This window comes from Agelaius phoeniceus, chromosome 10 (genome assembly GCF_051311805.1).
Source record: "Agelaius phoeniceus isolate bAgePho1 chromosome 10, bAgePho1.hap1, whole genome shotgun sequence".
In the NCBI taxonomy this organism is placed as follows: domain Eukaryota; kingdom Metazoa; phylum Chordata; class Aves; order Passeriformes; family Icteridae; genus Agelaius; species Agelaius phoeniceus.
In genome coordinates, this window is record NC_135274.1 from 18,655,076 (window position 1) to 18,681,329 (window position 26,254).

Sequence of the window (26,254 nt, forward strand, 5' to 3'; positions counted from 1 at the left end):
GGCCGGTAATGGTGCACAGCGGCAGCAGCACGCCGTGCTCCGGCACGCGGGCACACGCCCGCGCAGCACCCGCACAGGCGGATGGATGCACACACGCACACCGACACCCCGTCCCCGGTACCCAAAGGACGGCACCCCGATGGCACCTTAGGCCCGTGCCACAGCACACGCACCAGGGGCGCACAGCCGTGCTCAGAGCCTTGGCAGTGAGCAAGGAGAAGGCCGGGGCTGTGCCCAACTTCACATCCTGCCTCGATAGTTCCCAGCGCTGTGTGACCGCCTGTGTGACAGGGCGTCCCCGCAGGTCACCCGCCCGGTGCCCGGGGTGCCGCTGTTCCGGGGGTGGAAGTGCTCCCCGGGGTGCCAGGGGGACAGGGTGAAGGCAGCGCCACCTGGCCCAGCTGCGGAGCCGGGGACACAGCACGGAGGGTGTGTGTGAACACAGGGACTGGGGCACCAGGCTGCCCACGGGTGTCTGTGACGTGGGGGTCGCCGCAAGCCTGCCAGCAATGCTGCTTCACTCGCCCAGCTCGGGAGGCAGCGTTGCCCCTGCCAGGGTGGTGGAGCCCCGTGTCCCCAGCTGCCAGTGCAGCAGCCGGCGTCAGCGTCAGTGCCGGTGCCACTGTTGGTGCCAGTGCTGGTCAATACTGGTGTGTCACTGTCGGTACCGGTGTCAGGGTCAGTGCTGGTGCCAGTGCCGGTGTCGGCGTCGGCATCAGTGTCGATGCCCGTGTCAGTGTCCGTGTCAGTATCGGTGTCGGTGTCATTGTCAATGTCGGTACTGGTTTCAGCGTCAGTGCCAGTGTCATTGTCGGTGCTGGTACCGGTTTCAGTGTCAGTATCGGTGCCGGTTTCAGTTTCGGTGCTGGTATCAGTGTCAGTTTCAGTGTCGGCGCCGGTACCGGTTTCAGTGTCAGTGTCGGTGTCGGTAGCGGTTTCAGTGTCGGCGTCGGTACCGGTTTCAGTGTCAGTGTCGGTACTGGTTTCAGTGTCAGTGCCGGTGTCAGTGTCGGTACCGGTTTCAGTGTCGGTGCCGGTACTGGTGCCGGTACCGGTTTCAGTGTCAGTGTCGGTGCCGGTTTCAGTGCCGGTGCCGGTACCGGTTTCAGTGTCAGTGTCGGTGCCGGTTTCAGTGCCGGTGCCGGTACCGGTTTCACTGTCGGTGTCGGTGCCGGCGTCCCCGCACGTGGGGCCGCCCCGCCCTTGGCCCCGCCCCCGGCGCGCGGCGGTGCCGTCACGGCGTTGCGCAGGCGCGGTGCGGCGGAAGCGCGGCCGGGTGAACATGGACGCGGGCGGTGGCGGCGGACAGAGCCGGGTGCAGGGCGGCCCCGGGGCGGGCGGCGACGAGAAACCCACGCCGCCTTGGGGCCGGGACCGCCGGGACCCGCCCTCCGGGCCCGAGAAGGAGCAGGAGCTGGTGAGTGCCGCCGCGCCGCGGGCCGCAGCTGAGTCACGGCCCGTTCGGGCCCGCGTCACCGGCGGGGCAGGACGTCATCCCGCGTCACGGGGCTGGCCGGCATCCCTCCGGGAACGGGACGTCATCCCGCGTCACGGCGGCGGCCAGCATCCCTCCGGGGACTCCCTCCAGCGCGGGCATGTGACGGCAGCGAGGGGTTCCCCCCGGCGGGGCCCCGGCACGTCATGGGGTGCCCGCGTGACGCCATTGAGGGCTCCCATTCCTGGGCGGGGGGCTCGGCGGCCTCAGAGGAGCGTTGGTGAGGGAAGCCGTGGTGTAACCAGGGGGTGTGTGTGTGACACTATGGAGGCACTATGGAGGGATCCCCGCTTTGCCCAGCATGGCAGTGACCTTGGCTCTGGGGGTCCCCGTGGGCTGGGGGACACAGTCTGTGGGTGAAGGGGCTGCTGTCAGTGGGGTGCCCCCGCTGGGCTGTGACCTGACGTGCTCCTCTCTGTGGGGTTGTTTTCATACAGCACAGAGTAATAGGGGAGGTGCATCTCACACCCCAGGAATGGGTGGTTTCTTAGAAGAGGTATCCTCAGTAATGTGAGCATTGCTCCAGCCTGACAGCACTGGGGCAGGGTGGTGCCCTGAGCAATGAGTGCATCACTTTGTCCTGGTACCCCTGTGGCTTGGGGTGACATCCCTGCCTCTGTCACACTGAGACTTCCTGTGCTCTGCACCCTTAACTCTGCTTTCTCCTGTGCATTTCGGCAGTCTGAGGAGGACAAGCAGCTGCAGGATGAGCTGGAGATGTTGGTGGAGCGCCTGGGGGTGAGTCTGTGCTGTGTCCCTCAGCAAGACGTCCTGGCCAGGATTTGACTCTGTCTCTTGCTTATGGCTGTTCCTCGTGTGGTGGAAATGGGGGATTTTACCTTGAGTGGGGTGGGCCCCTGCTTGTCTGCTGTGATCTGTCCCCCAGCCTTGTTGCCTGTCTGACCTGTGCCCAAGGGACCTCTGTGTCCCTGATGTGAGAGAAGCTTTCTACCCTGCTGTGCCCTCCTTCTCCAGCTCTTGGGCTGAAGGAGGCAGCCCAGGGTGGGGGACTGTTCTGCTAAGAGCCATGGCTGTGTTTGGGGAGGGCTGGTGAGGTGGTGGCTCAGGAACCAGCCCCTGACAGGCAGCTTCCCTCTGCAGGAGAAAGACACGTCACTTTACCGCCCAGCCCTGGAGGAGCTGCGGAGGCAGATCCGCTCTTCCACCACCTCCATGACCTCCGTTCCCAAACCCCTCAAGTTCCTACGGCCCCATTATGGCAAGCTGAAGGAGATCTATGAGAACATGGCTCCAGGAGAGAACAAGGTAGAAACTCTTGGCTCCACCATCCCATGTGACTGAGGGGACAGTGCTGGGGCGGGCAATCACAGAGCCCTCTGGACCCTGGGATCTTACAGCACTCTCTGTGACTTGCTCCAGAGGATTATAACTTGTCAGGACGGTACTTTTGCCACCTGTGGTGGTTTGCAGGCACAGGGAGGGTGTTGTGTCCCTGGCTGCTCCTGGTTCTCTGTGCCTGGCCTGTGTCTGGAGCTCTGCACTCTTTCTGCAGCGCTTTGCAGCAGACATCATTTCTGTCCTGGCCATGACCATGAGTGGGGAGCGTGAGTGTCTCAAGTACCGGCTGGTGGGCTCCCAAGAGGAGCTGGCATCCTGGGGGCATGAATATGTCAGGTAAGCCTGCGGGGGACCAGAGGGGATGGATAAGGGCTCAGGGGAATTTCCTGGAGTGCTTTAGCTCTGGCCTGACTGGGATGTGTCTTGACTAGCTGGTCAAGACAGCTGGTCTTGACCAGCTGTCAGCTGGTCAGCTGCCGCTATCACACCTGCACATGTGTCACTTCGTGCTCTATTCATGATAGTTTTCTGGCTGCAGAAGTCTTGCTGCTGTGGCCTCTGAAATCTCTGGTCTTAACCCCGCTTCTCCTATAAGGTCTGCAGAATGCAGAACCTCCGTAAACAGCACACAGCCCTGGCTATCTGGGAGCAGCTGCTCCCTGTTCTCATGGCTCAGTGAAACTGATTTTTGTAGTGGTGATGTCCCTTTGTTCCTGCAGGCACTTGGCAGGAGAGGTGGCCAAGGAGTGGCAGGAGATTGATGAAGCTGACAAGGCTCAGAGGGACACACTCCTCACCCTGGTCAAGGAGATCGTCCCCTACAACATGGCCCACAATGCAGAGCACGAGGCCTGTGACCTGCTCATGGAGATAGAGCAGATGGACATGCTGGAGAAGTACATCGATGACAATGCCTACTCCAAAGTGTGCCTCTACCTGACCAGGTGAGGGGGCTTGGCAGGCTGAGGTGCTGGCTGGGGCCTGATCGCTGTGGGGCTAAGGTTGCCTGATCTGGTTGTCACCCTCATGTCTGTCTCCTCCTTAAGCTGTGTGAGCTACGTCCCAGAGCCCGAGAACTCGGCTCTCTTGCGCTGTGCCCTGGGCATCTTCCGCAAATTCAATCGCTACCCTGAAGCCCTGCGCCTGGCTCTGATGCTCAATGATGTGGAGCTGGTGGAGGACATCTTCACTTCCTGCAAAGATGTGTAAGCAGAGATGTTCCCTGCCCTCTGCAGCCTTTGCTCATCCTGGTGGGGCAAGGCTCCCCATCTGGACAGAGATAGGTTGGATCTGTCACTGTTAGAGGTGTCTGAGGGTTTGGATTGAGACTCCTGTCCCTGAAATGAGGATGGGCAGGAGTGGGTCATGTCTGTATGCCCTGGGCAGGGCAGGTTGGCTCACTGCTTGGTGAACCTGTGTTTGTCCTGGGACTTGCTGGGTTCTGGGCACTCAGGAAACCACTCCCCTCTGCACAGAGTTGTCCAGAAGCAGATGGCCTTTATGCTGGGTCGCCATGGGGTCTTCCTGGAGCTGAACGAGGATGTGGAAGAGTACGAGGACTTAACAGAGATCATGTCCAATGTCCAGCTCAACAGCAATTTCCTGGCCTTAGCCAGAGAGGTGAGCATCTCAGCTGGGTAAAGCACCCTGGGCTACCTCCAGCTGTGGCTGCCCTGGCTGCCAGGCTCTGTGGCAAGATTTGAGAAGAAATCCATCATCCCTATGATTTGGGCCAGACACCTCCTGGAGAGGTTGCCATTGTAGGATGTGCTGGCCAGGAGGTAACCCCCTTCTCCCTTGTCTTTGCAGCTGGACATCATGGAGCCTAAAGTGCCAGATGATATTTACAAAACCCACCTGGAGAATAACCGTAAGAGCTTGTGTTATGGCTTTTATGGTCCCTGCCTGTGTGGAGTTCTTGAGGCTGCCAAGCACTTCTGAGCCTGTGTGGTCAGATGTGTATCTGAGGTGGGCAGATGGCCTGCCCATGGTCTCTGGCCTGTGCATTTGGGTTTCTCCTTCCTGCTGGTGATGAGACAGGTCCTCATACCCCTATAGTGTGGGATGGCTGCATGTTGAGGGCTGGCAGGGCTTCTGTTGTTGCTTTCCTCACTGTGTCATTGTTCCGCAGGGTTTGGGGGAAGTGGTTCCCAAGTGGACTCAGCCCGGATGAATTTGGCCTCGTCCTTTGTGAACGGCTTTGTGAATGCTGCCTTTGGACAGGACAAGCTGCTGACAGATGATGGCAATAAATGGTTGTACAAGAACAAGGATCATGGTGAGTTAGCTGGCTGGGCAGGGCTGGAGGTGCCTCTAGGCTTGGGGTTACCACCCTGTCCGTTTTGGGGTAGGGGTGCCTGAGCTGGCCTATGTCCCTGGCTACTGCAAGCCCCAGACTGGGCACATCATTTGAGGCCTGATGAGGGCCTTTCTTCCCTGCAACCACAGGGATGCTGAGTGCTGCAGCCTCGCTGGGCACAATCCTGCTGTGGGACGTGGACGGGGGGCTCACACAGATCGACAAGTACCTGTACTCCTCAGAGGATTACATCAAGGTCAGTGACAGATCCTGGCTCTGTGTCTGCGTGGGGCCATGAGCTGAGTGTGAAGCTGGCTGAGGAATGGTCCTTGCTTTGGTCCCCTGTGCAGCTCAGCTCCTGCACAGAGAAGGGTTGGATGCCCTGTGTCCCAGGCTTTTGAGCAGCTCACAGTGAGGTGCTGGTCTCTTGGGGACTGCCTGAAGCACCTGTGGGGCTCTCCTTGTCACAGAGCTATGAGCTTTGGATATCTCAGTTTGATCCAGAGTGGCGTTGCCCACTTCATACCAACTTGCCCATCCTGGGGAGTGGGTGTGATGTGTGAGGTGACATCAGTCACTGGCTGGCAGGAAGTTTTGTGTGTTGGTGGCTAGTGTGTGATGGTGCTTCTGCCTTGCAGTCTGGAGCCCTCCTGGCCTGTGGCATCGTCAACTCAGGGGTGAAAAATGAGTGTGACCCTGCCCTGGCCCTCCTGTCTGACTATGTCCTCCACAACAGCAACACCATGAGGATTGGAGCCATTTTTGGGTAAGGGCCTGGCCCCAGCCTCCCCGTGCTGCACAGGGTGGTGCAGCTCCTCCCTCACACCCCCCTGGACTCTCTGCAGGCTGGGACTGGCTTATGCAGGCTCCAACCGTGAGGATGTCCTGACTTTGCTGCTGCCTGTGATGGGAGACTCCAAGTCCAGCATGGAGGTAGGGCATGAGGCAGGGTTTGCCTGTGATTCCTGCTTCCCCATCCAGTGCCCCAGAGCTCCTGGGAATACAGGCACTGACTGCAGCCATCTTGAGCTCCAAGAGCAAGGCCACATGTCCCTGCTCAGCACTGTGCTGTGCCAGAAGAGCATGGCCCTATTTTCCTTAGCTGAGCTGCTGCCACAATGGCATTGCAGTGGATTTAGGAGGGTAGGAAACCATCAGGTCTTCCAGTAGCCTAGCTTTTCATAGGAAGTGGAGACCAAGGGTACCTAGTGCTATAGGCCAGCTTACTTTGAGCTGTCCCTGTGTATGACATGGCTCTTTCCTCCATCCCTAGGTGGCTGGTGTGACTGCCCTGGCCTGTGGGATGATATCAGTGGGCTCTTGCAATGGGGATGTCACCTCGACTATCCTCCAGACCATCATGGAGAAATCAGAGACAGAACTGAAGGACACCTATGCCCGGTGGCTGCCACTTGGCCTGGGCTTGAACCACTTGGGTAAGGCTGGGCAGTGCCAGTGGCTCATGGGGTGGGAGCATCCCTTCATGCTGTCCTTTAACCACTATGCCTTCCTTGACAGGGAAGGGAGAGGCAATTGAGGCCATCTTGGCAGCGCTGGAGGTGGTGTCGGAGCCGTTCCGCAGCTTTGCCAACACGCTGGTGGATATCTGTGCTTATGCGGGTGAGTTGGGCTGTGGTTGAGGTGAGGGGAGGCAGGAGCAGGTCCAGGGTCCTCTGCCTGCTGATCCTGGCCCTCCACTTTCTGCCCAGGCTCAGGGAATGTCTTGAAGGTGCAACAGCTCCTGCACATCTGCAGTGAGCATTTTGACTCCAAGGAGAAAGAGGAGGACAAGGACAAAAAGGACAAGAAAGAGAAGGAGAAGAAAGAAAGCTCAGCTGACATGGGTGCTCACCAGGTGGGGAAATATGGGCTGGGGTTTGTGTTCCTGGAGCAGGAACTGGCTTTGGAAGGGTTCCTAAGGCCCTTCCCCCTAGGCCTCGGGTGGGCACAGAGGCTTAAGAACTTGGGTGTTGGGCTGGGTGCTCCCTGCCCAGTGCTCAGGGCCTGTGTCCCCCCCTGCAGGGCGTGGCGGTGCTGGGGATCGCGCTCATTGCCATGGGCGAGGAGATCGGGGCGGAGATGGGCCTGCGCACGTTCGGCCACCTGGTGAGTGTCACATCTGGTATTGCCTCACATCTCAGTAGACCTTGCTGCGCTTGGTGGTCTGAGTCTAACACCCACCTCCCCTCTGTGCAGCTGCGGTATGGGGAGCCCACCCTTCGCCGTGCCGTGCCCCTGGCATTGGCTCTTATCTCAGTCTCCAACCCCCGGCTCAACATCCTCGATACCCTCAGCAAGTTCTCCCATGACGCTGACCCCGAGGTCTCCTACAACTCCATCTTTGCCATGGGCATGGTGGGCAGTGGTAAGCCTGGGGATGGCCTGGTTTGGGATTTGTTTGGGGGGAAAGGTGAGAGACCCATGCCTTGTACACTACTCTGCCTGTGCCTCCTTGTCCCCAGGTACCAACAACGCCCGGCTGGCAGCAATGCTGCGGCAGCTGGCCCAGTACCATGCCAAAGACCCCAACAACCTCTTCATGGTGCGGTTGGCCCAGGTGATGATACTGTGCTCACTGCTTGTGTGTGGAAGGGGAAGTTTGGGGTCCCTGCCCTGGGTGTGGGAGGAGAGTGGTGTCTTGAGGGTGTCACCCTCTCCTGAGGGTAGGGCTGGGAGTCCCAGGTTCCTCCATCACTCTTTCATGTACTTTCTCTGCCACACCAGGGCTTGACTCATCTGGGCAAGGGGACACTCACCCTATGCCCATACCACAGCGATCGCCAGCTCATGAGCCAGGTGGCTGTGGCTGGGCTGCTGACCGTCCTCGTGTCCTTCCTGGATGTGCGCAACAGTGAGTGCTGCTGGCTCTGTCCCCCCAGTTCTCTCTGCCCTGCAGCATGGGCATTGCTCAGCCCCTTTATTTCTGTCTTCCCTCCAGTTATCCTGGGCAAGTCCCACTACATTCTCTATGGCCTTGTTGCTGCCATGCAGCCCCGCATGCTGGTCACCTTCGATGAGGAGCTGCGGCCTCTGCCCGTGTCGGTTCGGGTAGGACAGGTAAGGGACAGCCAGGGCTGGGGAGGGGCTGTGCTGATGTCCCTCTGTGTCCCTGGCATTGATCTCACTCTCTCTCTCTCAGGCTGTGGATGTGGTGGGCCAGGCAGGGAAGCCCAAAACCATCACTGGCTTCCAGACTCACACAACCCCAGTGCTGCTGGCACATGGAGAGCGGGCAGAGCTGGCCACAGAGGAGCACGTGCCTGTGACGCCCATCCTGGAGGGATTTGTTATCCTACGCAAGAACCCCAACTACGACGTTTGAGCCAAGGGGAAGCTGGGGGGTGGGTAGGTGGTTTGGGAGGGGAGGGGAAAACCCTAGTTTGTTTTTGTTACTGAGAGTCAAGGAAATAAACTATGTGGAGACTAGTGCTGCCCTCTTCTCCTTGCCTGGGAGCGTGGGCTGGGCTCTTAGCCCTTGCTCCTCCTCCCTACTTCCCCAATGCACCGCAACTCCTCGGCCGGTGCCTAAGGCTACCCTGGTGGCACCTTTAAATAGAAAAGGCAGAGGCTTCATTGCCTAGTCCTGTGATTCTTCTGCAGGGCTCGGGAGAGCAGCACACCCGGTGCGTCGGCCGGTTGGTGACTGGGGCTCAGCATACTCAGAGTGGATTGCCTAAAGCGCAGAAACAGGAACAGATGCTTAGAGTTGCACCAGAAAGCGAGACTGGAGCAATAACAACTGCTTCTGTACACTACTCAATGCTCACCTTGCCCACCTCACCTTGACTGCTGATATCCAGCTTTACCTCCTAAAAAGAAAAAAACAGAGCTGTAACAGAGTCACACTTTACACTCCCCCTGCAGAGACAGTGACTGACCTGCTCGGGGGAACCTCCTCACCCAGGATGGGTGGATGGATTATGCCCTGGATTTTATCCTTCTGCATCTGAAAGAAAGTGAGGACAAAAGTCAGAGGGCTGCAGGATAACTTCACAGCTCCAAACATCTTGTGTCTATCTAGGAATATCATCTGGAGTCTGGCAACACCCCACAAACTGCAAGTCCGTGGGACTTGTCCTATTGCAGCAGCCTCTGTGGCAGGGCAGAGCAGCTCCAGCACAAATATGTGCAGACACCCATGACACACAACCTGACAAATGGGGGGATGTTAAACACGACACATTATGCTTGTGGTGAGGGCCTTGAGGGGAAAAGGCAAAAGGGCCCCCAAAGACACAGTAGGTAACACGGTACACTGGACAACACAACATGGACCGGAACTGTTCTGTGCTGCCCGCCTGAAAGCTGCCATCAAAAGTAGAGCCTCTCCCTTTAGCTGTCCTAAGAGACCCCTTGGGGAAGATTATTTTTCCTTCTGCTAATTTTTAAATCTTTCCCAGGAACTCCCAACCCACTACTCTCCCATTGTCCCATCTCCAGGCTGTGGCCCCAACTTATCTTTTGGATGATCAGGGAAGTGGATCCACATTGCACCTGAAATGAGTCTGCCTCAGAGGGCCCCGTGATCGCCCGTTACCCTCTCGGTCAGCTACAATAAAGAAAACCAAAACCAGAGTACAGAGTTATGTGGGCCAAATCCCAGCAAGTCAGCTACTTGCCCTCTCCTGAGTGTGCCTGGCTCCTTCAGGCTCCAGTTTCATCCTGATTCCAAGGCTGTGGCCATTATTATTATTATTATTCTGAGTGGCACCTGGGTTAGAGAAAGGCAAAGTTAAATGGCATTCCTGTGAGTGCAGTGGATGACCTTGTGTGCTGTAAGACATGTGAATGCCTCTGCTACGCTTCTAAAAAGCCTTGGGGGGGGGGCTCAAATAAGCACCCTTTCTCACCCTGCTGCCTTCAAAACCACCCCCCCCAACAATAACTCCTAACTGGATACCTGCTCACCCTCCCTCTCCTAGTCACAATCCTCAACTCACCTGAAGCCTCAATCTCGAACATCATCTTTGACACTGGGCAGATCCCTCTTGTGACACGATGAATCTGCTGAAAAAAGTGGTGTAATTGACACAACCTGGAGTCTCTGGAAGCTGCACTCCTCCTAAAATAAAATACAAAACAAAGTAAGAACAAAACCAGAAATTACAAATGTACTTTACCACCCCTAAACACAAAACCCAAAACTGTGAACTTAAATACTCCCTATATTCCGTGCTGTTTTCTTCACAGTATCTTCAAAGCCTCTGTTGCTTTAGATGCCCAGAAACACCTGTTGAAAACAAGCTGAGATAAGCTGAAAGAGCCTCTTCACTGAAATGAGAGGAGATCTCTTATCACAGCACATCCCAGAGAGGGAATGAAGGCCCTGAGCAAAGGCTGGGGTTAATACACCCCTGATGGTGCCTGCCTCTCGTTCCCATGGCACCCAGGAAAAGGGAGGGGGCTGATCCCACCGGGTATAAAAGCCCTCAGAGCAGCTGCAGCAGTTTGGCTCCTCTGACTCATTCAAGGGGAGTAAAGGGCTTGTTGTAAAAGAAAACTCTTCAGAAAAATAACAGCGCTTTTTTTTTTTGCAACAACTACTTGGAGTAAAAGGGCAGAAAACTGGTAAGAAATAAAACTTTCTGTTTAGGCAGCATAACTAGATAAATTGGGTAATTTGCTGTTACCTTACATAATTATTCCTTAGTGGCTACTAAGTAGTACTTTGCGTGTGACTGAGCTGGGTGGAGAAGAATGCTAATGATATGAATAGTCTAAGTCTCCTTGGGACCTCTAATTAGGCCTATCTACATTATAAGTAAAAATAAGAAAAATAAAAGCTTCCTAGGCAGTGTATGGGTTAAGTGCATGCCAGGCTCACCCTGCTCTGAGATACTTGGTGCTACGGCACAGAAAGAAGGGCCCTGAAATGTAGTTTTAAACCCTTAAAATGCTGAAAAAGGCAGAGCTTCCTTCCAGTGAACCCCTTAAACAGAGGAAATGGGGCAGTTACCTCTACTGAAACTAATACAATGGCTAATAAATAGCTTCTGCCCTTTAATTTATTCTCCTTAAGTACTGTGAAAAGAGGGGTTTTCCTCATTTTAAATTTCTCCAGTAATGAAAAAAGAGGGATTTTTCCCTCAGTTCAAACTCTTATGGAGGGATAGCTGGGCTTCTCCCTCAATTTAGGCCTCAGGACAACAAAAAGGGGCTGGCTACCCTTAATTCAAACCCATAAGAAACATTGTCAATATTTTCCCCTTCTACTTAAACTGGAAAATAATAGAAAATGAGGACTCCCTGTCAATTAACACCCCTAACAGCATAGAAAAGGCAGGGATTCTTTCAACTGAGACCATTAAAATTGAAGGGGAAGCAGAGTCCCTCCCAGTTTGAACACAAAAATTAAAGGAAAAGGAAGCTTTTTCTCTTTTTTCTAAACCCTTTTTCTCCTAATAACCCCTCTCCCTTCTGGGAGTGCTGTGGAGGGTCTGGGGGCTCTGGGGAGGGACTGACACAGTAAAAGGGGAAAGTTGAAAGCCCTCTCCTGGAACCCCACATGCTGCCTGGCCTGCTCAGATGCTGCCCCTTGGCAAAAGGGGAAGACAAAATGCCAACTGTACCTCCTGAGTGGGGTAAAAATAATGAGGAGGGGAGTAAACACATAAATAATTATCGTAATTACATAATCAAAGGAATAAATGAGACAGCTTATCAAAGGTGAAATGCAAAAAAAAAAAAAAAGGTTTTTAAGGGACAGCTTTTAGAGGGGAAAGAAGAAACTTCAACTAAATAGATCAACAAACTTAAGAGAAATAGGAAAATGGTCCTAAGTAAGCAGAAGATCTGAAAATCTTTAAAGAGATGGGCACAGAGGAGGAATAGAGAGGCCATAAGCTCTAATTTTTTTGGGGGGACAAATACCATCTGGAGCCTGTGATAACTTTAAAAGTGGGTCCCCAAGAAGAAGAATTGGAATTTGTAATAGACACAGGGGCAGAGAGAACCTGCCTGTTAAATATTCAAAAAAGTTATAGTGTGAGCAAACATATAGTGAAAGTAACAGAGGCAAAAAGAGAAAGTTTTACATTTCTGGCCATTAAAGATGTAGTAATTGAGGGAAGAAACTAAAATTTGGATGGGAGATGTCTTATTGGTCCCAGGGGCAGGTAGCAATTTATTGAGAAGAGTCTTACAAGTGCAATTAAGAATAGGAGTTATATCAGAAAATGGGAAAATGACAGCTAGAGTTTTAAAATTAGGCCAAGAGGATGAAGAAAAAAAAAAAAAAACTACAAAGAAGTTTGGGCTGGAGAAGGAAATAGGGGAGGATTAAATATCGACCCCATAAGGGTTACAACTGAGAGAGAAGATTGTCCCATAGGTGTACGTCCGTATCCTGTATCTTTAGAAGGACGGGAAGGTTTGAAGCCAGTAATAGAAGGACTAATAAAGGATGGGGCATTAGAACCTTGTGCGTCTCCTCATAATATCCCTATTCCCCCAGTAAAGTCTGATGGGAGTTATAGACTAGTACAAGATTTAAGGGAGGTTAATAAAAGAACTCAGACTCACTACCCAGTGCTAAAATATCTTAGACACTTAATAAATAAGTAGCTAGAAAACCAACCATGAGAAAATTGCAAGAATTTTATTCATTCTCCCTCCCTCTTCCAAGAGAGAGATCAGAAAATTACCTAGATTATTGAAATATTATAGATTGAGGGGTACGCACAAGTAGCAAAATTTGTGTATGAAAAAAATTGACAGAAGGAGATGATATAAAACAGACCAAAGAATATATTGTTAAATTAAAAGAGTTAGGTTAAAACTAGCCTAAGTACCAGCTTTAAAGGATTTTTCTAACCTTTGTTAGAAAAATCCTTTATCATTTATACATAAATACAGAAAATGGAGTAGCTCATAAAATTTTAATTCAAGATTAAGGAAGAGTAAAAAAATATCTAGTAGCTTATATATCAAAGATGTTAGACTCAGTAAGCCACAGCTAGCCAGTAGATATTTAAGTTATAACAGCTACTGCAATCCTACTAAAAGAAAGTTGTAAGCTTACTTTTGGAAGTAAATTAGTTAGGTTCACCTCTACCGTCTGAGGTGTGTTGAATCAAAAAAAAAAAAAAAAAGACCAAAAAAACCAGGTAAGAAGAGAAGAAAGAGAGAAGTTGCAGTAGGGAGGTGGTTAGCAAACTCTGAGATGTTAAAATGTGAAGTGATGACATCTTGGTGCTAGAAGAGAGCAGAAGTGTGAATGCTGTGGTGCCGTGTACAGACCCGGTGGCGGCGGAAGCGGCGTGCCAGGGCACAGGGATGCCGGCTGTGGCTGGACAGCGGCAGGCAGCGGCTCGGAACCGGGACCGGGCTGCACCAGAGCTGCGGCCAAAAGCAGCGGGGGGGGGGGTGGGGGGTGGCGGCGGCGCGGAGTGATATCGCTGGTGCAGGAGTTGTAGCCGGCGGGCTGGGGGGTGCGGAGCTGCGGCCGTGGAGAGGAACGCCGGGACGTCCGTGGTTGCAGGAGGCGGCGGAGCCGCGCCGTCCAGCAGCTCTGAAGTGGGAGGATGCGGGGAGGAAGGGACGGCTGGGCCCGCCATGCAGCGGCGGCGGCGGGAGCGGGGAAGCGTCCACGGGCGGCGGCGGGGCGGCCTCGTCAGCGGGAGATGATCCCGGGGTGGCGGGAGGGGCGGCGTGGAGGCGGCGGGAGGTGCTGCGGGGAGGCCATGCACGGCTGGAGCGCGGCGTGCAGCCGCTGGGCGCCGGGGTGGCTGCTGGCCCGGCGGGCAGGGGCGGCGCTGGCGGGAGGCTGCGCTGGAGCCGCGGCAGGACCGGCAGAGGCTGCAGCCACCGGTGCGGACGCGGCGGCGCCGGCACGGGGTGGCTGGGCACAGGGGGCGCTGGGGACACAGCGCGGCCGCGGCAGACGCGCCCGGCGGGGCGGCAAAGACGCAGCAGCGGCGGGACTTCGGCCACCACCGGCCCCGCTGTGTCGGCGTGGGGGGGGGGGGGGGGGGGGCAGGAACGGCCGCACTCGCGGGTAGCGGGGGGGGGGGAAGCGGTAGAATCAGCGGGGGAAGGAGGGGGAGGAGTCGCGGTGACGCCGGTGGGCGGGATTGAGGGACGGGGCCCGCGGTAGCCGGGACAGCCCGGACCGACGCGATGACAAAGGCAGGGATGCCCGGAGCGGTTGGCGGCAGTTTTGCGACAGTCGCGCTTTACGGCAGTTTTGCGACAGTCGCGCTTTACGGCACCTTTTACGACAGTCGCGCTTTACGGCAGTTTTGCGTCAGTCGCGCTTTACGGCACCTTTTACGACAGTCGCGCTTTACGGCAGTTTTGCGACAGTCGCGCTTTACGGCACCTTTTACGACAGTCGCGCTTTACGGCACCTTTTACGACAGTCGCGCTTTACGGCACCTTTTACGACAGTCGCTCTTTACGGCACCTTTTACGACAGTCGCGCTTTACGGCACCTTTTACGACAGTTATGCTTTACGGCACCTTTTACGACAGTCGCGCTTTACGGCAGTTTTGCGACACTCGCGCTTTACGGCACCTTTTACGACAGTTATGCTTTACGGCACCTTTTACGACAGTTGCGCTTTACGGCACCTTTTACGACAGTCGCGCTTTACGGCAGTTTTGCGACAGTCGCGCTTTACGGCACCTTTTACGACAGTCGCGCTTTACGGCAGTTTTTGCGACAGTCGCGCTTTACGGCACCTTTCGCGACAGTCGCGCTTTACGGCACCTTTTACGACAGTTATGCTTTACGGCAGTTTTGCGACAGTCGCGCTTTACGGCACCTTTTACGACAGTCGCGCTTTACGGCACCTTTTACGACAGTCGCGCTTTACGGCAGTTTTGCAACAGTCGCGCTTTACGGCACCTTTTACGACAGTCGCGCTTTACGGCACCTTTTACGACAGTTATGATTTACGGCAGTTTTGCGACAGTCGCGCTTTACGGCAGTTTTGCGACAGTCGCGCTTTACGGCACCTTTTACGACAGTCGCGCTTTACGGCACCTTTTACGACAGTCGCGCTTTACGGCAGTTTTGCGACAGTCGCGCTTTACGGCACCTTTTACGACAGTCGCGCTTTACGGCACCTTTTACGACAGTTATGATTTACGGCAGTTTTGCGACAGTCGCGCTTTACGGCAGTTTTGCGACAGTCGCGCTTTACGGCACCTTTTACGACAGTCGCGCTTTACGGCACCTTTTACGACAGTCGCGCTTTACGGCACTAGCTTTATGCAACTTTTATGGTACATTACAGCACTTTACGGTTTTTATTTAGTTTTTCATTTATTTTTAATTAATTTTATTTTTTAATTTTGTTTTTTTAAATTTTATTCTTAATTTTTCTATATTTAAAGCTTTTTATTTTGTTTTTTTAATTTTATTTTTAATTTTATTTTTATTTTTAATTTGTCTATTTTTGAGGCTTTTTATTTCATTTTTTAATTTTTTAATTTGATTTTTATTTTTAATTTTTCTATTTTTGAGGCTTTTTATTTCATTTTTTAATTTTTTAATTTGATTTTTATTTTTAATTTTTCTATTTTTAAAGCTTTTTATTTCATTTTTTAATTTTTTAATTTGATTTTTATTTTTAATTTTTCTATTTTTAAAGCTTTTTATTTTTTTATTTAGATTTTTATTTTCAATTTTTTTAAGCTTTTTATTTTGATTTTCTAATTTTATTTTTCTTTCGAATTTTAATTTTAATTTTTCTATCTTTAAAACTTTTTATTTTGTTGTTTTCGATTTTTACTTTGAAGTTTTCTATTTTTAAAGCTTTTTTATTTTGTTTTTAAAATTTTTTTAATTTGATTTTTTTTTAATTTTTCTATTTTTAAAGCTTTTTATTTTATTTTTAATTTTATTTTTATTCTATTTTTAATTTTTTTTAAGCTTTTTATTTTGTTTTTCTAAATTTTTTTTATTCGAATTTTAAATTTAATTTTTCTATTTTTGAGGCTTTTGATTTTATTTTTTAATTTTATTTTTTATTTTTATTTTTAATTTTTCTATATTTAAAGCTTTTTAGTTTGTTTTTTTAATTTTATTTTTTGATTTTTTTTTTTAGTTTTTCCTTTTTTAAAGATTTTAATTTTTTTATTTCGATTTTTATTTTTAATTTTTTGATTATTAAAGCTTTTGATATTATTTTTAATTTTATTTTTTATTTCATTTTTATTTTTAATTTTTCTATTTTTAAAGCTTTCTATTTTTTTTAATTGATTTTTATTTTAAATTTTTTTAAGCTTTTTATTTTGTTTTTTAATTTTATTTTTTATGCGATTTTTATTTTTTATTTTTCTATTTTTAAAGCTTTTTATTTTGTTTTTTTTAATTTTATTTTTTATTCGATTTTTTTTAATTTTTCTATTTTTAAAGGTTTTTAGTTTGTTTTTTAATTTTATTTTTTATTCGAATTTTAATTTTAATTGTTCTATCTTTAACGCTTCTTATTGTATTTTTTCGATTTTTATTTTTAATTTTTCTATTTTTGAGGCTTTTTATTTTATGTTTTAATTTTTTTATTCAATTTTTTTTTTAAATTTTTCGATTTCTAAAGCTTTTTATTTTATTTTTTAATTTTAATTTTTGATTTTTATTTTTATTTTTAATTTTTCGATTTTTAAAGCTTTTTATATGATTTTTAATTTTTTATTCGATTTTTATTTTAATTTTTTCCTATTTTTAAAGATTTTAAATTTTTTTAATTCAATTTTTATTTTGAATTTTTCTATTTTTCAAGCTTTTTATATTATTTTTATTTATATTTTTATTCGATTTTTATTTTTAATTTTTTAAGCTTTTTATTTTGTTTTTCTAATTTTATTTTTATTCGAATTTTAATTTTAATTTTTCTATTTTTGAGGCTTTTTATTTTTTAATTTTGTTTTTTATTCAATTTTATTTTGAATTTTTTTATTTTTAAAGCTTTTAATTTTATTTTTTAACTTTAATTTTTTATTTTTATTTTTAATTTTTTTCTCTTTAAACCTTTTTATTTTGTTTTTTTAATTTCATTTTTTATTCGATTTTTATTTTTAATTTTTCTATCTTTAAAGCTTTTTATTTTGTTTTTTAAGTTCATTTTTTATTCGATTTTTATTTTTAATTTTTCTATCTTTAAAGGTTTTTAATTTGTTTTTTTAAATTTTCTTTTTTATTTGGTTTTTATTTTTAATTTTTCTATTTCTAAGCTTTTTATTTTTTTAAATTTTTTTATTTAACTTTTTAAATTTTTCTATTTTTAAAGCTAATGTTTTAATGTGATTTTTATTTTATTTTTATTTTAAATTTTTCTATCTTTAAAGCTTTTTATTTTGTTTTTTTAGTTTTATTTTTTATTCAATTTTTATTTTAAATTTTTCTATCTTTAAAGCTTTTTAATTTGTTTTTTAATTTAATTTTAATTTAATTTTTATTTTAATTTTTCTATTTTTAAAGCTTTTTATATTATTTTTAATTTTTTGATTTTTATTTTTAATTTTTCTATTTTTGAGGCTTTTTATTTTATTTTTTAATTTTATTTTTTATTTGATTTTATTTTTAATTTTTCTCTTTTTAAAGCTTTTTATTTTCTTTTTAAAATTTTATTTATTTAATTTTTATTTTTAATTTTTCTATTTTTAAAGCTTTTTATTTTTTAATTTTTAAAATTTTTTTCTATTTTTAAAGCTTTTTATTTTATTTTTTAATTTTTTAATTCAATTTTTATTTTTAATTTTTCGATTTTTAAAGCTTTTTATTTTATTTTTTAATTTTAATTTTTGATTTTTATTTTTATTTTGAATTTTTCTATTTTTAAAGCTTTTTATATTATTTTTAATTTTTTTATTCGATTTTTATTTTTAATTTTTCTTTTTTTAAAGCTTTTTATTTTTTAATTTTTTTTAAATTTTTCTATTTTTAAAGCTTTTTATTTCATTTTTTAACTTTATTTTTTATTTGATTTTATTTTTAATTTTCCTTTTTAAAAAGCTTTTTATTTTGTTTTTTAATTTTTTTTTTTTTTTAATTTTCCTATTTTTAAAGCATTTTATTTTATTTGGTGCTGCCCAACCCTGCTGTATTGCATTTTCACTTTTATACTTTGTAATACTTTGAAGGAATTTTGTTTTGTATCCCCATATTTTTCCCAAATGGTTTATCCCAAACTGTACCCCCCTCCCTTTACCTGTGTTATCTCTCTCCCAGGATGAGATCATCCCCAAACGCCCACCCTGGCTCTCTGTCAATCACTCAGATCCCATCCCCTCCATGCAGAAGTTTCTGTCCAGTTCGTCGAGTGATGAGCCAGAGGCCAGGGGTCAGCCCCCCAAGCCTTGCCCCATATGCTGTCCTAAATGTCCATCCCCCAGTACCCATCCCTTAGAGTCACTTAATGGTTGATAGGATGTTATCTACTGTCGGTTTCCACCTCCCTTTAAATGTGACCTTGGCACATCTCCCGGGGCTGTGGGCAGGAGGCCCCTGAGGTGCAGGAGCTCCTTTGGGATCCTAATAAAACCTTGGATTAACCCCTGCTAAGAGTCGGCCCTTTATCTTCTACCGATGTCTCTGGTGTCTCTTGTGCTGCACAGGCGCCCAGCCCAGATGCCCTCAGTACCCTCGGGGCACACACAGTGAGTGTCTCCCTGCCAGCCCAGATGCCCTCAGCACCCTCGGGGCACACACAGAGAGTGTCTCCCCCCAGCCCAGGTGCCCTCAGCACCCTCGGGGCACAGAGAGTGTCTCCCCCCAGCCCAGGTGCCCTCAGCACCCTTGGGGCACACACAGACAGTGTCTCCCTCCAGCCCAGGTGCCCTCAGCACCCTTGGAGCACACACAGAGAGTGTCTCCCTGCCAGCCCAGGTGCCCTCAGTACCCTCGGGGCACAGAGAGTGTCTCCCTGCCAGCCCAGGTGCCCTCAGTACCCTCGGGGCACAGAGAGTGTCTCCCCCCAGCCCAGGTGCCCTCAGTACCCTCGGGGCACAGAGAGTGTCTCCCCCCCAGCCCAGGTGCCCTCAGCACCCTCGGGGCACACACAGACAGTGTCTCCCTCCAGCCCAGGTGCCCTCAGCACCCTCGGGGCACACACAGAGGGTGTCTCCCCCCAGCCCAGGTGCCCTCAGTACCCTTGGGGCACACACAGAGAGTGTTTCCCTGCCAGCCCAGGTGTCCTCAGTACCCTCAGGGCACACACAGACAGTGTCTCCCCGCTCTCGGCCGTGTCAGGGCCGCCCCCCGGTCTCTGCCGACTCGGGACCGGCCCAGGGTTACTGAGAGGCTCGCACAAACCCACTCGGCCGCTGATTGTGGTGGTGTTTGAGGGTCCCCAGGACAAGGGAAGAGACAAGAATCTTGACTCCACCTTTCACAAGGCTGAAATATTATTTTATGATCTCTATTATATTAAAAGAAAATGAGATATTAGAACTATACTAAAAGAGCAAGGAGACATCAGAAAGATGGGAAGGAATGAATAATAAATACCTGGGACTGCTCAGAGCCCTGACACAGCTGGACCATGATTGGTCATCAAGTAGAAACAATGCACAGGAGACCAATCCAAGATGCCCCTGTTGCCTTAACCACCTCCAGCCCACACTCCACAGCCAGCAGATCGTTATTGGTTCCATTTCTGTTCTGAGGCTTCTCAGGACAAAAATCCCAGCAAAAGGGTTTTCATCCAACACATCAGTGCCAGGTGATGGCACAGGCAGCATGGGCTGGCCGAGGTCACTGTGTCATCCCTGCCAGCCCAGGTGTCACAGCAAGGAGGAGAGTTCACCCTGTGCTCACCCTGCAATACAGAGCAATACAGAGCAATACAACACAAAACACATATTAACACAAGATGATAACCTTTTTCTATTTTCATTACATGTGGATTTATTGTTACAGGAAACCCAAAACAACAAAAGCACACAGAAAACAACACCCATCTACCATTAACAACCCCTTCAGATTACACACGAACTCACCATCCCTCCCATCACAACTGCTAAATTACACCCCAGCAATCATTGGTCCTCGGGAACGTGGTTCCCGGAGTCTCTAAAAAAATCCTCCTGCCTGACGAAAACCCCGGTCCCTGGCCGGTCTGCACCCAAACTTTGGTGATGAACTCGCCTCGCAGACTGACCGGGTCCGAGGAAAAAAAAACCCAGCCAGGGGGGAAAAAAACAAACCCAGCTGGGGATTTGGATAAAACTGGGCTTAAAGGGTTAAAACTTGGGATAAAATGGGTTAAAATATGGTTTCAAAGGAGTAAAAATAGGGATAAAAAGGGGAAATTGGGCAAATGTGTAGGGATAAAAATAGGGAGTAAAAGGAGTTAAAATAGGGATAAAAATGGGTTAAAAGTGGGTTAAAAAATGACCCAAAATCCCCTGAAAATCTGCCCCAAATCACCCCAGATCACCCCTAAATCCCCTAAAATCACCCTAAATCCCCTTAAAGGTCCTGGAATCCCTGGGGGGCCCAGGGGGACCCAAAAATCCCCAAAGAAATTCCCAAAATCACCCAATTCCTCCCTAAAATCACCCCCAAAATTCCCTCTTTTTCCTTTTTTTTTTCTTTTCTGTAACTTCCTCATTTTTCATCTCTCTCATTTTTCCTGTCTTTTTCCCTTTCTTTTTCTCTTTTTCTCTTTCTCTCTCTCTTTCATTTATCCCCTCTCTTTTTCTCTTTTTTTCTTCTGTATTTTTCTTTTTATTTTCATTTCTCTCTCCTTTTTTCATCTTTTCCTCTCTTGGTCATTTCCAGTAATCCTTTGACCATTCCCAGTTGTCCTGGGGGTCCCCTCTTGGTCATTCCTGAGAGTCTTGGGTGTCCCCAGGCCCCACTCCCCGTAAATCCATGGATCCTGGGGCTCCAGACCTTTTGAAGAGGAATTCTTGGGATCTGGAGGTGAATCTGAGACCCCTCAAATCCCACCCCGAGTGCCCCAGGTTTTGGGAACCCAGAAAACCCTAATCTCAATCCCAAAGTTACCCCATTCCTATGGAATCAGGACCCGCAAAAACCCCAAAAGCCAAAAAGAAATGCCCTGGAAAAATCCCCAAAATCCCAACCTGAACCCCACGCTGGTTTTGAAAACTGGGAAAATCCCAATCCCAAAGTTTCACCCTTCCCATGGAATCAGGACACGGAAAAATCAAAAAAGCCAAAAAACCCAGTAAAAAGCCCCCACCTTCCCCCCAAAATTCCCAGTCTTTTCCAAGCAACCACAACTTCTGGGATTTAAAGCAGACAGAATTTTTTATCTTTAATACGAAAACCAGGAATTTAAAAATTCCAAGGGAATCCCAAGGGATCCTGGTTGGAGCCTCTGGGGTCAAACATGGGATTGGGGCAGTCCTGGGCCAAAATTCCCAAGAATTCCGGCCTGTGCCCCACCTCACCTGGAGACTCCGATAATTTACAGAAATAAATACAGGGAATAAAATCCCAAAATTGTGGGAATTTCAACAATAATCATTTGGGGGGATAGCATGGAATTTTGCGGGAAAAGCAGGGAGTTACGTGGGAAAAACAGGATTCAGCAGGAAAGACATGGAATTTTTAGGGTTGGGAGAGCATTTTCCAAGTCCAAGGGTGGTGTTGGAGGTCGACGATGTGGTGGCTCCCAGATTTTTGGAATCTTCCTTCAGGAAAAAAGCAGAATCCAAGATTTTGATTTGGAAATTCCCCCAAAAAAAAGGTGAAATCCGGAATCCAGTTGGGAAAAACCTCTGGAATCCACACGGGAATGGCAAGAGCCAGAAAATCACTGGGAAAAGGGGAAAAATTCCCGATTCTGACCTGGAATCGTGCCCGGGGTGATCCCAAACCTCTTCCCTCGGGAAGGGCTCTGAGTTCAGCTGGAAATTCTGGTCATTCCGAAGGGGAAGGATCCGGCTGGGCCCAGACCCCAAAATTCAGGTTTCCACCACTCGGATCAGGGGCAGTGGCTTCGGGCGTGGGACGCGTTTGCTGGGAAAAGGGGGAAAAAAAAAAAAGGAATTTTCAGTAGGAAAAAAACGGAAAAAACAGGGAAAAGGGTTTTGGGGAGATCGGGATTCCTAAAAATTCCTGTGGGAGGGATTTGGGATCTGCTGCAGACATGGAAAAATTATGGGAGATTTCAATTATACCCGAATCTGGAAGAGCATCACAAAATTCCAAAAGTTGGTCCCTAAATCCCAAAGAGAATCCCCAAAATCCAGAAGAAAATCCCCAAAATCCAGACGGCACTTCCAAAGCTGCAGCCCCAAATCCAAAAGTTCATTGCCTAATGCAAGGAGAATCCCCAAATCCAGAAGAGATCCTGGAGTTCCCAACCTGAGTCCCACCATTCCCAACCCAGATCCCAGAATTCCTGACCCTGATCCCTGAATTCCCGCTGCACCTGCTGACGTATTCTGACTTGGAGCGCGCGCGGGCGCTGCTCCCACCCCGGCTCTCACTTGTTTCTCGATCAGGTGCTCAATCTGGTCATGCATCTCCAGATTCTGGGGAAAGAAAAAAAAAGAAAAAATTGGGATCTGGAAAGGATTTTCCAACCCTGGAGAGCTGCCTTGGAATGGTCCGTCTGTGCCCGGAATGGGAATTTCTGGGATTTGGGGTAATTTGGAGCGTAGGAATGTGACTGGGGAGCTCCTGAGTTATTTGGGAAGGTTTGTCCCAGGAAAAATGAGGATTGGGGGAATTTTCCATCTCAAAATCCTCAATATCACTGTTGGATTGGGAATTTCCCAGGAATTTCCCAAATCCTGGCAGAAATGGTCAGGCTCAGGTTGGGAATTTGCGGTTTTTTCCAGCTTTTTTTTTTTGGTCTTGTGGGACTTTCTAGATCCTAATTCCCTCCCATCCTTTTCACCACCTTTTCCTCCCTTTTTCCTGCTTTTCTCACCTTTTTCCTGCTTTTCCCCCATTCCCAGTTCCCCAGCCACCCCCACAAGGAGCCCAACCCTGATCCCGACATTCCCAGCCCCTAAAATTCCAGAATTTGGGAAAAATTTTCCTCCAAGATTGCTGAATTTGGGTGAAATTCCGGGTTTTTGGGAATTCCAGGCTCACCTCGAGGCTGCTCCGCTCCAGCTGGTGCCACTTTTCCGCCTCCTGGAGCCTCCACAGGAGCCGCAGGGCCTTGGGGTCCTCCTGTGGGAACGGCCCCAAAAGGCCCCAGTGTCCCCCATACATCCCAAAACTCCCAAATTTTGTGTTTTCCAAGAGCTCAAAAATTCCCCAAACTTGGTGTTTCCAAGATGTCAAAAATTCCCATGTTTTTGAGTTTTCCCAGAGGTCAAGAATCCCAAATTTTTAATTTTCCAAGAGCTCAAAAATTCACAAAATTTGGGATTTTTGGCTAAAAACCGAACCTCCCAAATCCCAATTAAAACTTGGAATTTCAGGACTCAAAATTTGGTGGAAAACACCAAATATTCCCAAATTAACCGCAACTATTCCCTGTTTTTGGGTGGAAAACAGATTTCTTAAATGTTTTCACCCCGACCCAAATCCTGTCCTGGAAAATTCCAGAATTTTTTTCTGTTCCCTACCGGATTATCCTGGGAATTTCCCTGGCAGGAGCAGCTCTGGTTCCGCTTCTCCAGCACCACCTGGAATCTGGGGAAAAAAGGGGGAAAATTGGGATTTATCCCAAATTTTTCTAATTCCCCAATTCCCTTTTCCCAAATTTCAATTGATGTATTCCCAATTTAAATCCATTTATTCCTAAATTTCTATGGATTTATCCCCATTTCCCCCCCTTTTTTTTTATTTCCAGGACCTGCTCCTACTTCCCAATTTGGAGCAAAATTTGGGAATTTTGACAAAATAGCAACTCCAAAATTCCAGGATCATCCCTGGGAGCTGTGAAATCCCTCCAGAAAATTCCAAATTTCACATTTTTCACCCAAAACCAGTATTTTCCTGTTTTCCCTACCAAAAATTGGAAATTTTCCCTTTCACCACCCCAAAAATGGGAATTCCTCCCTCTTTCCCTGAAAAAAATGGGAATTTACCCTTTTCCCACCGGAAAAATTTGGATTATCCCCTTTTTTCCACCCAAAATCCCTCTGGAATGGTTTCTCCAGGGGAAAATTCCACTTTTTTTTTGTTCAGTAATTCCCTAATTTTTTACCTCAGAGCTCTCCTGGAATTCCCGAAAATCCCAGAATTCCAGAAATTCCGTCTGGGTCTGGAGTTTCGTGCTCAAATCTTCACGGAGTTTTTTGAGGGCACTCCCAGCCTGGAAAAAAAAAAAAGGGAAAAGTTGGGGTTTTCTTGGGATGTGGGAATTTTCAGGGAATTGGGAGGGGGGGGAAAGGTTAAACAGTCCAAGTAAAAATGGGCTAAAATCCAATGAAAGGAAAATAAATGAAAATAAAAATTGGAAATCTGGGGAACTTTTGGGGAATTTTGGGATAATTCAGGGAAAATTTGGAGGAATTTTGTGGGAATTTCAGGGGAATTTGGAGACATTTTTGTGGAATTTTGAGTGAATTTGGGTGGAATCTGTGGAACTTTCAGGGTCATTTTGGGGAAATTTTGAGGGGAATTTTTTGGGAGTTTTGGGGAGAATTTGGGCTGAGATTTGGAGAATTTTGGGAGGATTTTTTGGGAACTTCATGTAAACTCAGGGACTTTTGTGAGAAAATCAGGGAATTTTACAGGAATTTGTGGGAATTTTGCAGAATTTTCAGGGAATTTTGTGGAATTCTGGGAATCTCACCTCCTGGATGTGCCGGACTTCGCTCTTGAGTTGTGTCACCGGCTCCTCCTCGTGGTCGGCGTGAGCCTTGAGGTAAACCTGGAATGGAAACGGGAATGAAATGGGATTGGGAACGTCCCACATCCCTCTGGGAATTCCAGCGGATCCAGAGGGGGTGGAGCAAGGCTTCCCAAAATTTCCCGGAATTTTTTGTCCCTGAATTTTCCTGTTAAATTTTAATTTTCCAGGGTTTGTTTTGGGAGGGGTTTCCCCACCTGTGTTGTTCCCAAGGAGTGGAATTCCCTGAAATCCACAAGGAATTCCTGAAATTCCACCTGGAGTCCCTCAAATACACACTAAATCCCAAAAAAAGTCCACGTTTTATCCCTAAAATTCCACACGGAAATCCCAGGATTTGGGGCTCTCCTCGTCGCCGCCCTTGGATTTGCCGGTGTGCCTGTGGCCCACGGAGGCTGTGCACAGCGCAGATCCCAACATGCAGGGCATGGACGCAGAGTTGTGGGGTGCCGTGGGTGCTCCGTGGCTGCAGCATCCAGCTGTGCCCTCCCTGTGTGTGTGCCCGGCACAGCCACGGGCTCAGAGTGGGCAACTCCCCCTGAGCCCAGCGTGGCCTGTCCCCAGCTGGGTCTGCCCTCCTGGGGGGTCTCGGCTGGCAGCTCCCAACTTTCAGCTACCCTGCCACATCTGCTGGGCTCTGCCATCATTTGGTGCTGCTCCAGAGCTGACAGTGGGGTTAAAAGCAGTCAGGGAGGTGGGGACAGAACCCGCATGGAAAGTATTTTCAGCGAAGAGGAAAGCCCAGCCCTGTTTCCAAAACTGACAGTGTCTGAATCCTGCTGTGTCCCAGCTGGGTAGACAGGGGAGGCTGTGTCTGGGTGGGAGTGGGGTGCTGAGTACCAAAGGGAGTGGGGTGGATGCAGGGTCGGGGTAAGGTGCTGCATCCTGCGGGGTGCAGGGTGGGGACCATGTCCCTTGTGGGTGTGAGGTGCTGGGGAGGGGTCTGGGCAGGTGCAGCTCCTGCCCGGGAGAGGGATGGGTGCTGGATGGGTGCAAGTCCCACGTCAGAGCAGACCCTGGGTGGGTGCATGTCCCGGGAAGGTGCTGGTGCACGAGGGTACCTCACGGATGTGGCCAAGGTTGGATGGAGCACGGGTGGGTGCCCGCCGGGCCAATGTCAAGTTCTGAGCGAGGCTGGGTCCCGGTGGTGCCAAGCACCGAATGGGTGCGGGTGTCGCTGGTGCCGGTCCCTAGGTGGCTGTGGGACGCGGGTGGTGTCAGGCCCCGGGTGAGTATGCGTCCCGACCGGTGCCGGTGCCAGGTGCGCCCACTCCCCTCGTTACCCTGCACGGGGTGCGAGGCGGCGGGACGGGACGGCGGGCGTGGCCGCGGGGATGGGGCGTAGCCATGCGGCCCCCGGTCCCCTCCGGGCCGCCCGGGCCTCGCCCCGCCCCGTCACGTGACCGCGGCGGCGGGGCGGGGCGC

The 26,254-nt window shown here is 48.5% G+C and overlaps 2 protein-coding genes across 3 annotated transcripts; one reads left to right on the forward strand and one right to left on the reverse strand.

Annotated features, from left to right (window-relative positions):
- Positions 1-1,227: 1,227 nt before the first annotated feature.
- Positions 1,228-8,519, forward strand: PSMD2 (proteasome 26S subunit ubiquitin receptor, non-ATPase 2). 2 transcript variants are annotated; one of them, XM_054639168.2, is made up of 21 exons: positions 1,228-1,417; positions 2,177-2,233; positions 2,597-2,761; positions 3,009-3,130; positions 3,514-3,738; positions 3,841-3,999; positions 4,270-4,414; positions 4,604-4,664; positions 4,926-5,072; positions 5,243-5,349; positions 5,732-5,859; positions 5,939-6,026; positions 6,367-6,529; positions 6,612-6,713; positions 6,803-6,948; positions 7,116-7,199; positions 7,290-7,458; positions 7,556-7,650; positions 7,818-7,944; positions 8,032-8,150; positions 8,233-8,519. In XM_054639168.2, exons 1-21 carry the CDS (start codon positions 1,283-1,285, stop codon positions 8,413-8,415), a joined length of 2,727 nt encoding a protein of 908 aa, XP_054495143.1. In that variant the 5' UTR covers positions 1,228-1,282; the 3' UTR covers positions 8,416-8,519. The 2 variants fall into 2 exon arrangements, with proteins under 2 accessions (XP_054495143.1, XP_054495145.1); XM_054639170.2 differs by lacking the exon at positions 1,228-1,417 and adding an exon at positions 1,552-1,715.
- An 11,380-nt stretch (positions 8,520-19,899) lies between these two features.
- On the reverse strand, positions 19,900-26,178 carry LOC129124298 (uncharacterized). Its single transcript, XM_077183709.1, has 7 exons — positions 26,113-26,178; positions 25,891-26,019; positions 24,773-24,850; positions 24,182-24,289; positions 23,116-23,196; positions 22,503-22,547; positions 19,900-22,029 (listed from the first exon to the last, which is right to left on the reverse strand). The coding sequence occupies exons 1-7, from the start codon at positions 26,176-26,178 to the stop codon at positions 21,931-21,933; spliced, it is 606 nt and encodes a 201-aa protein (XP_077039824.1). The 3' UTR covers positions 19,900-21,930.
- Positions 26,179-26,254: the final 76 nt, after the last annotated feature.

Coding starts and splice junctions, on each gene's coding strand:
- PSMD2 (XM_054639168.2), top strand. CDS start 1,283: ATGGACGCGGGCGGTGGCGGCGGACAGAGCCGGGTGCAGGGCGGCCCC. Junction 1,418..2,176: donor CCGAGAAGGAGCAGGAGCTG/GTGAGTGCCGCC, acceptor GCATTTCGGCAG/TCTGAGGAGGACAAGCAGCT. Junction 6,027..6,366: donor ACTCCAAGTCCAGCATGGAG/GTAGGGCATGAG, acceptor CTCCATCCCTAG/GTGGCTGGTGTGACTGCCCT.
- LOC129124298 (XM_077183709.1), bottom strand. CDS start 26,178: ATGGCTACGCCCCATCCCCGCGGCCACGCCCGCCGTCCCGTCCCGCCG. Junction 26,020..26,112: donor CGCCTCGCACCCCGTGCAGG/GTAACGAGGGGA, acceptor ACAGCCACCTAG/GGACCGGCACCAGCGACACC. Junction 22,030..22,502: donor AGCACCTGATCGAGAAACAA/GTGAGAGCCGGG, acceptor CCCTTTTCCCAG/CAAACGCGTCCCACGCCCGA.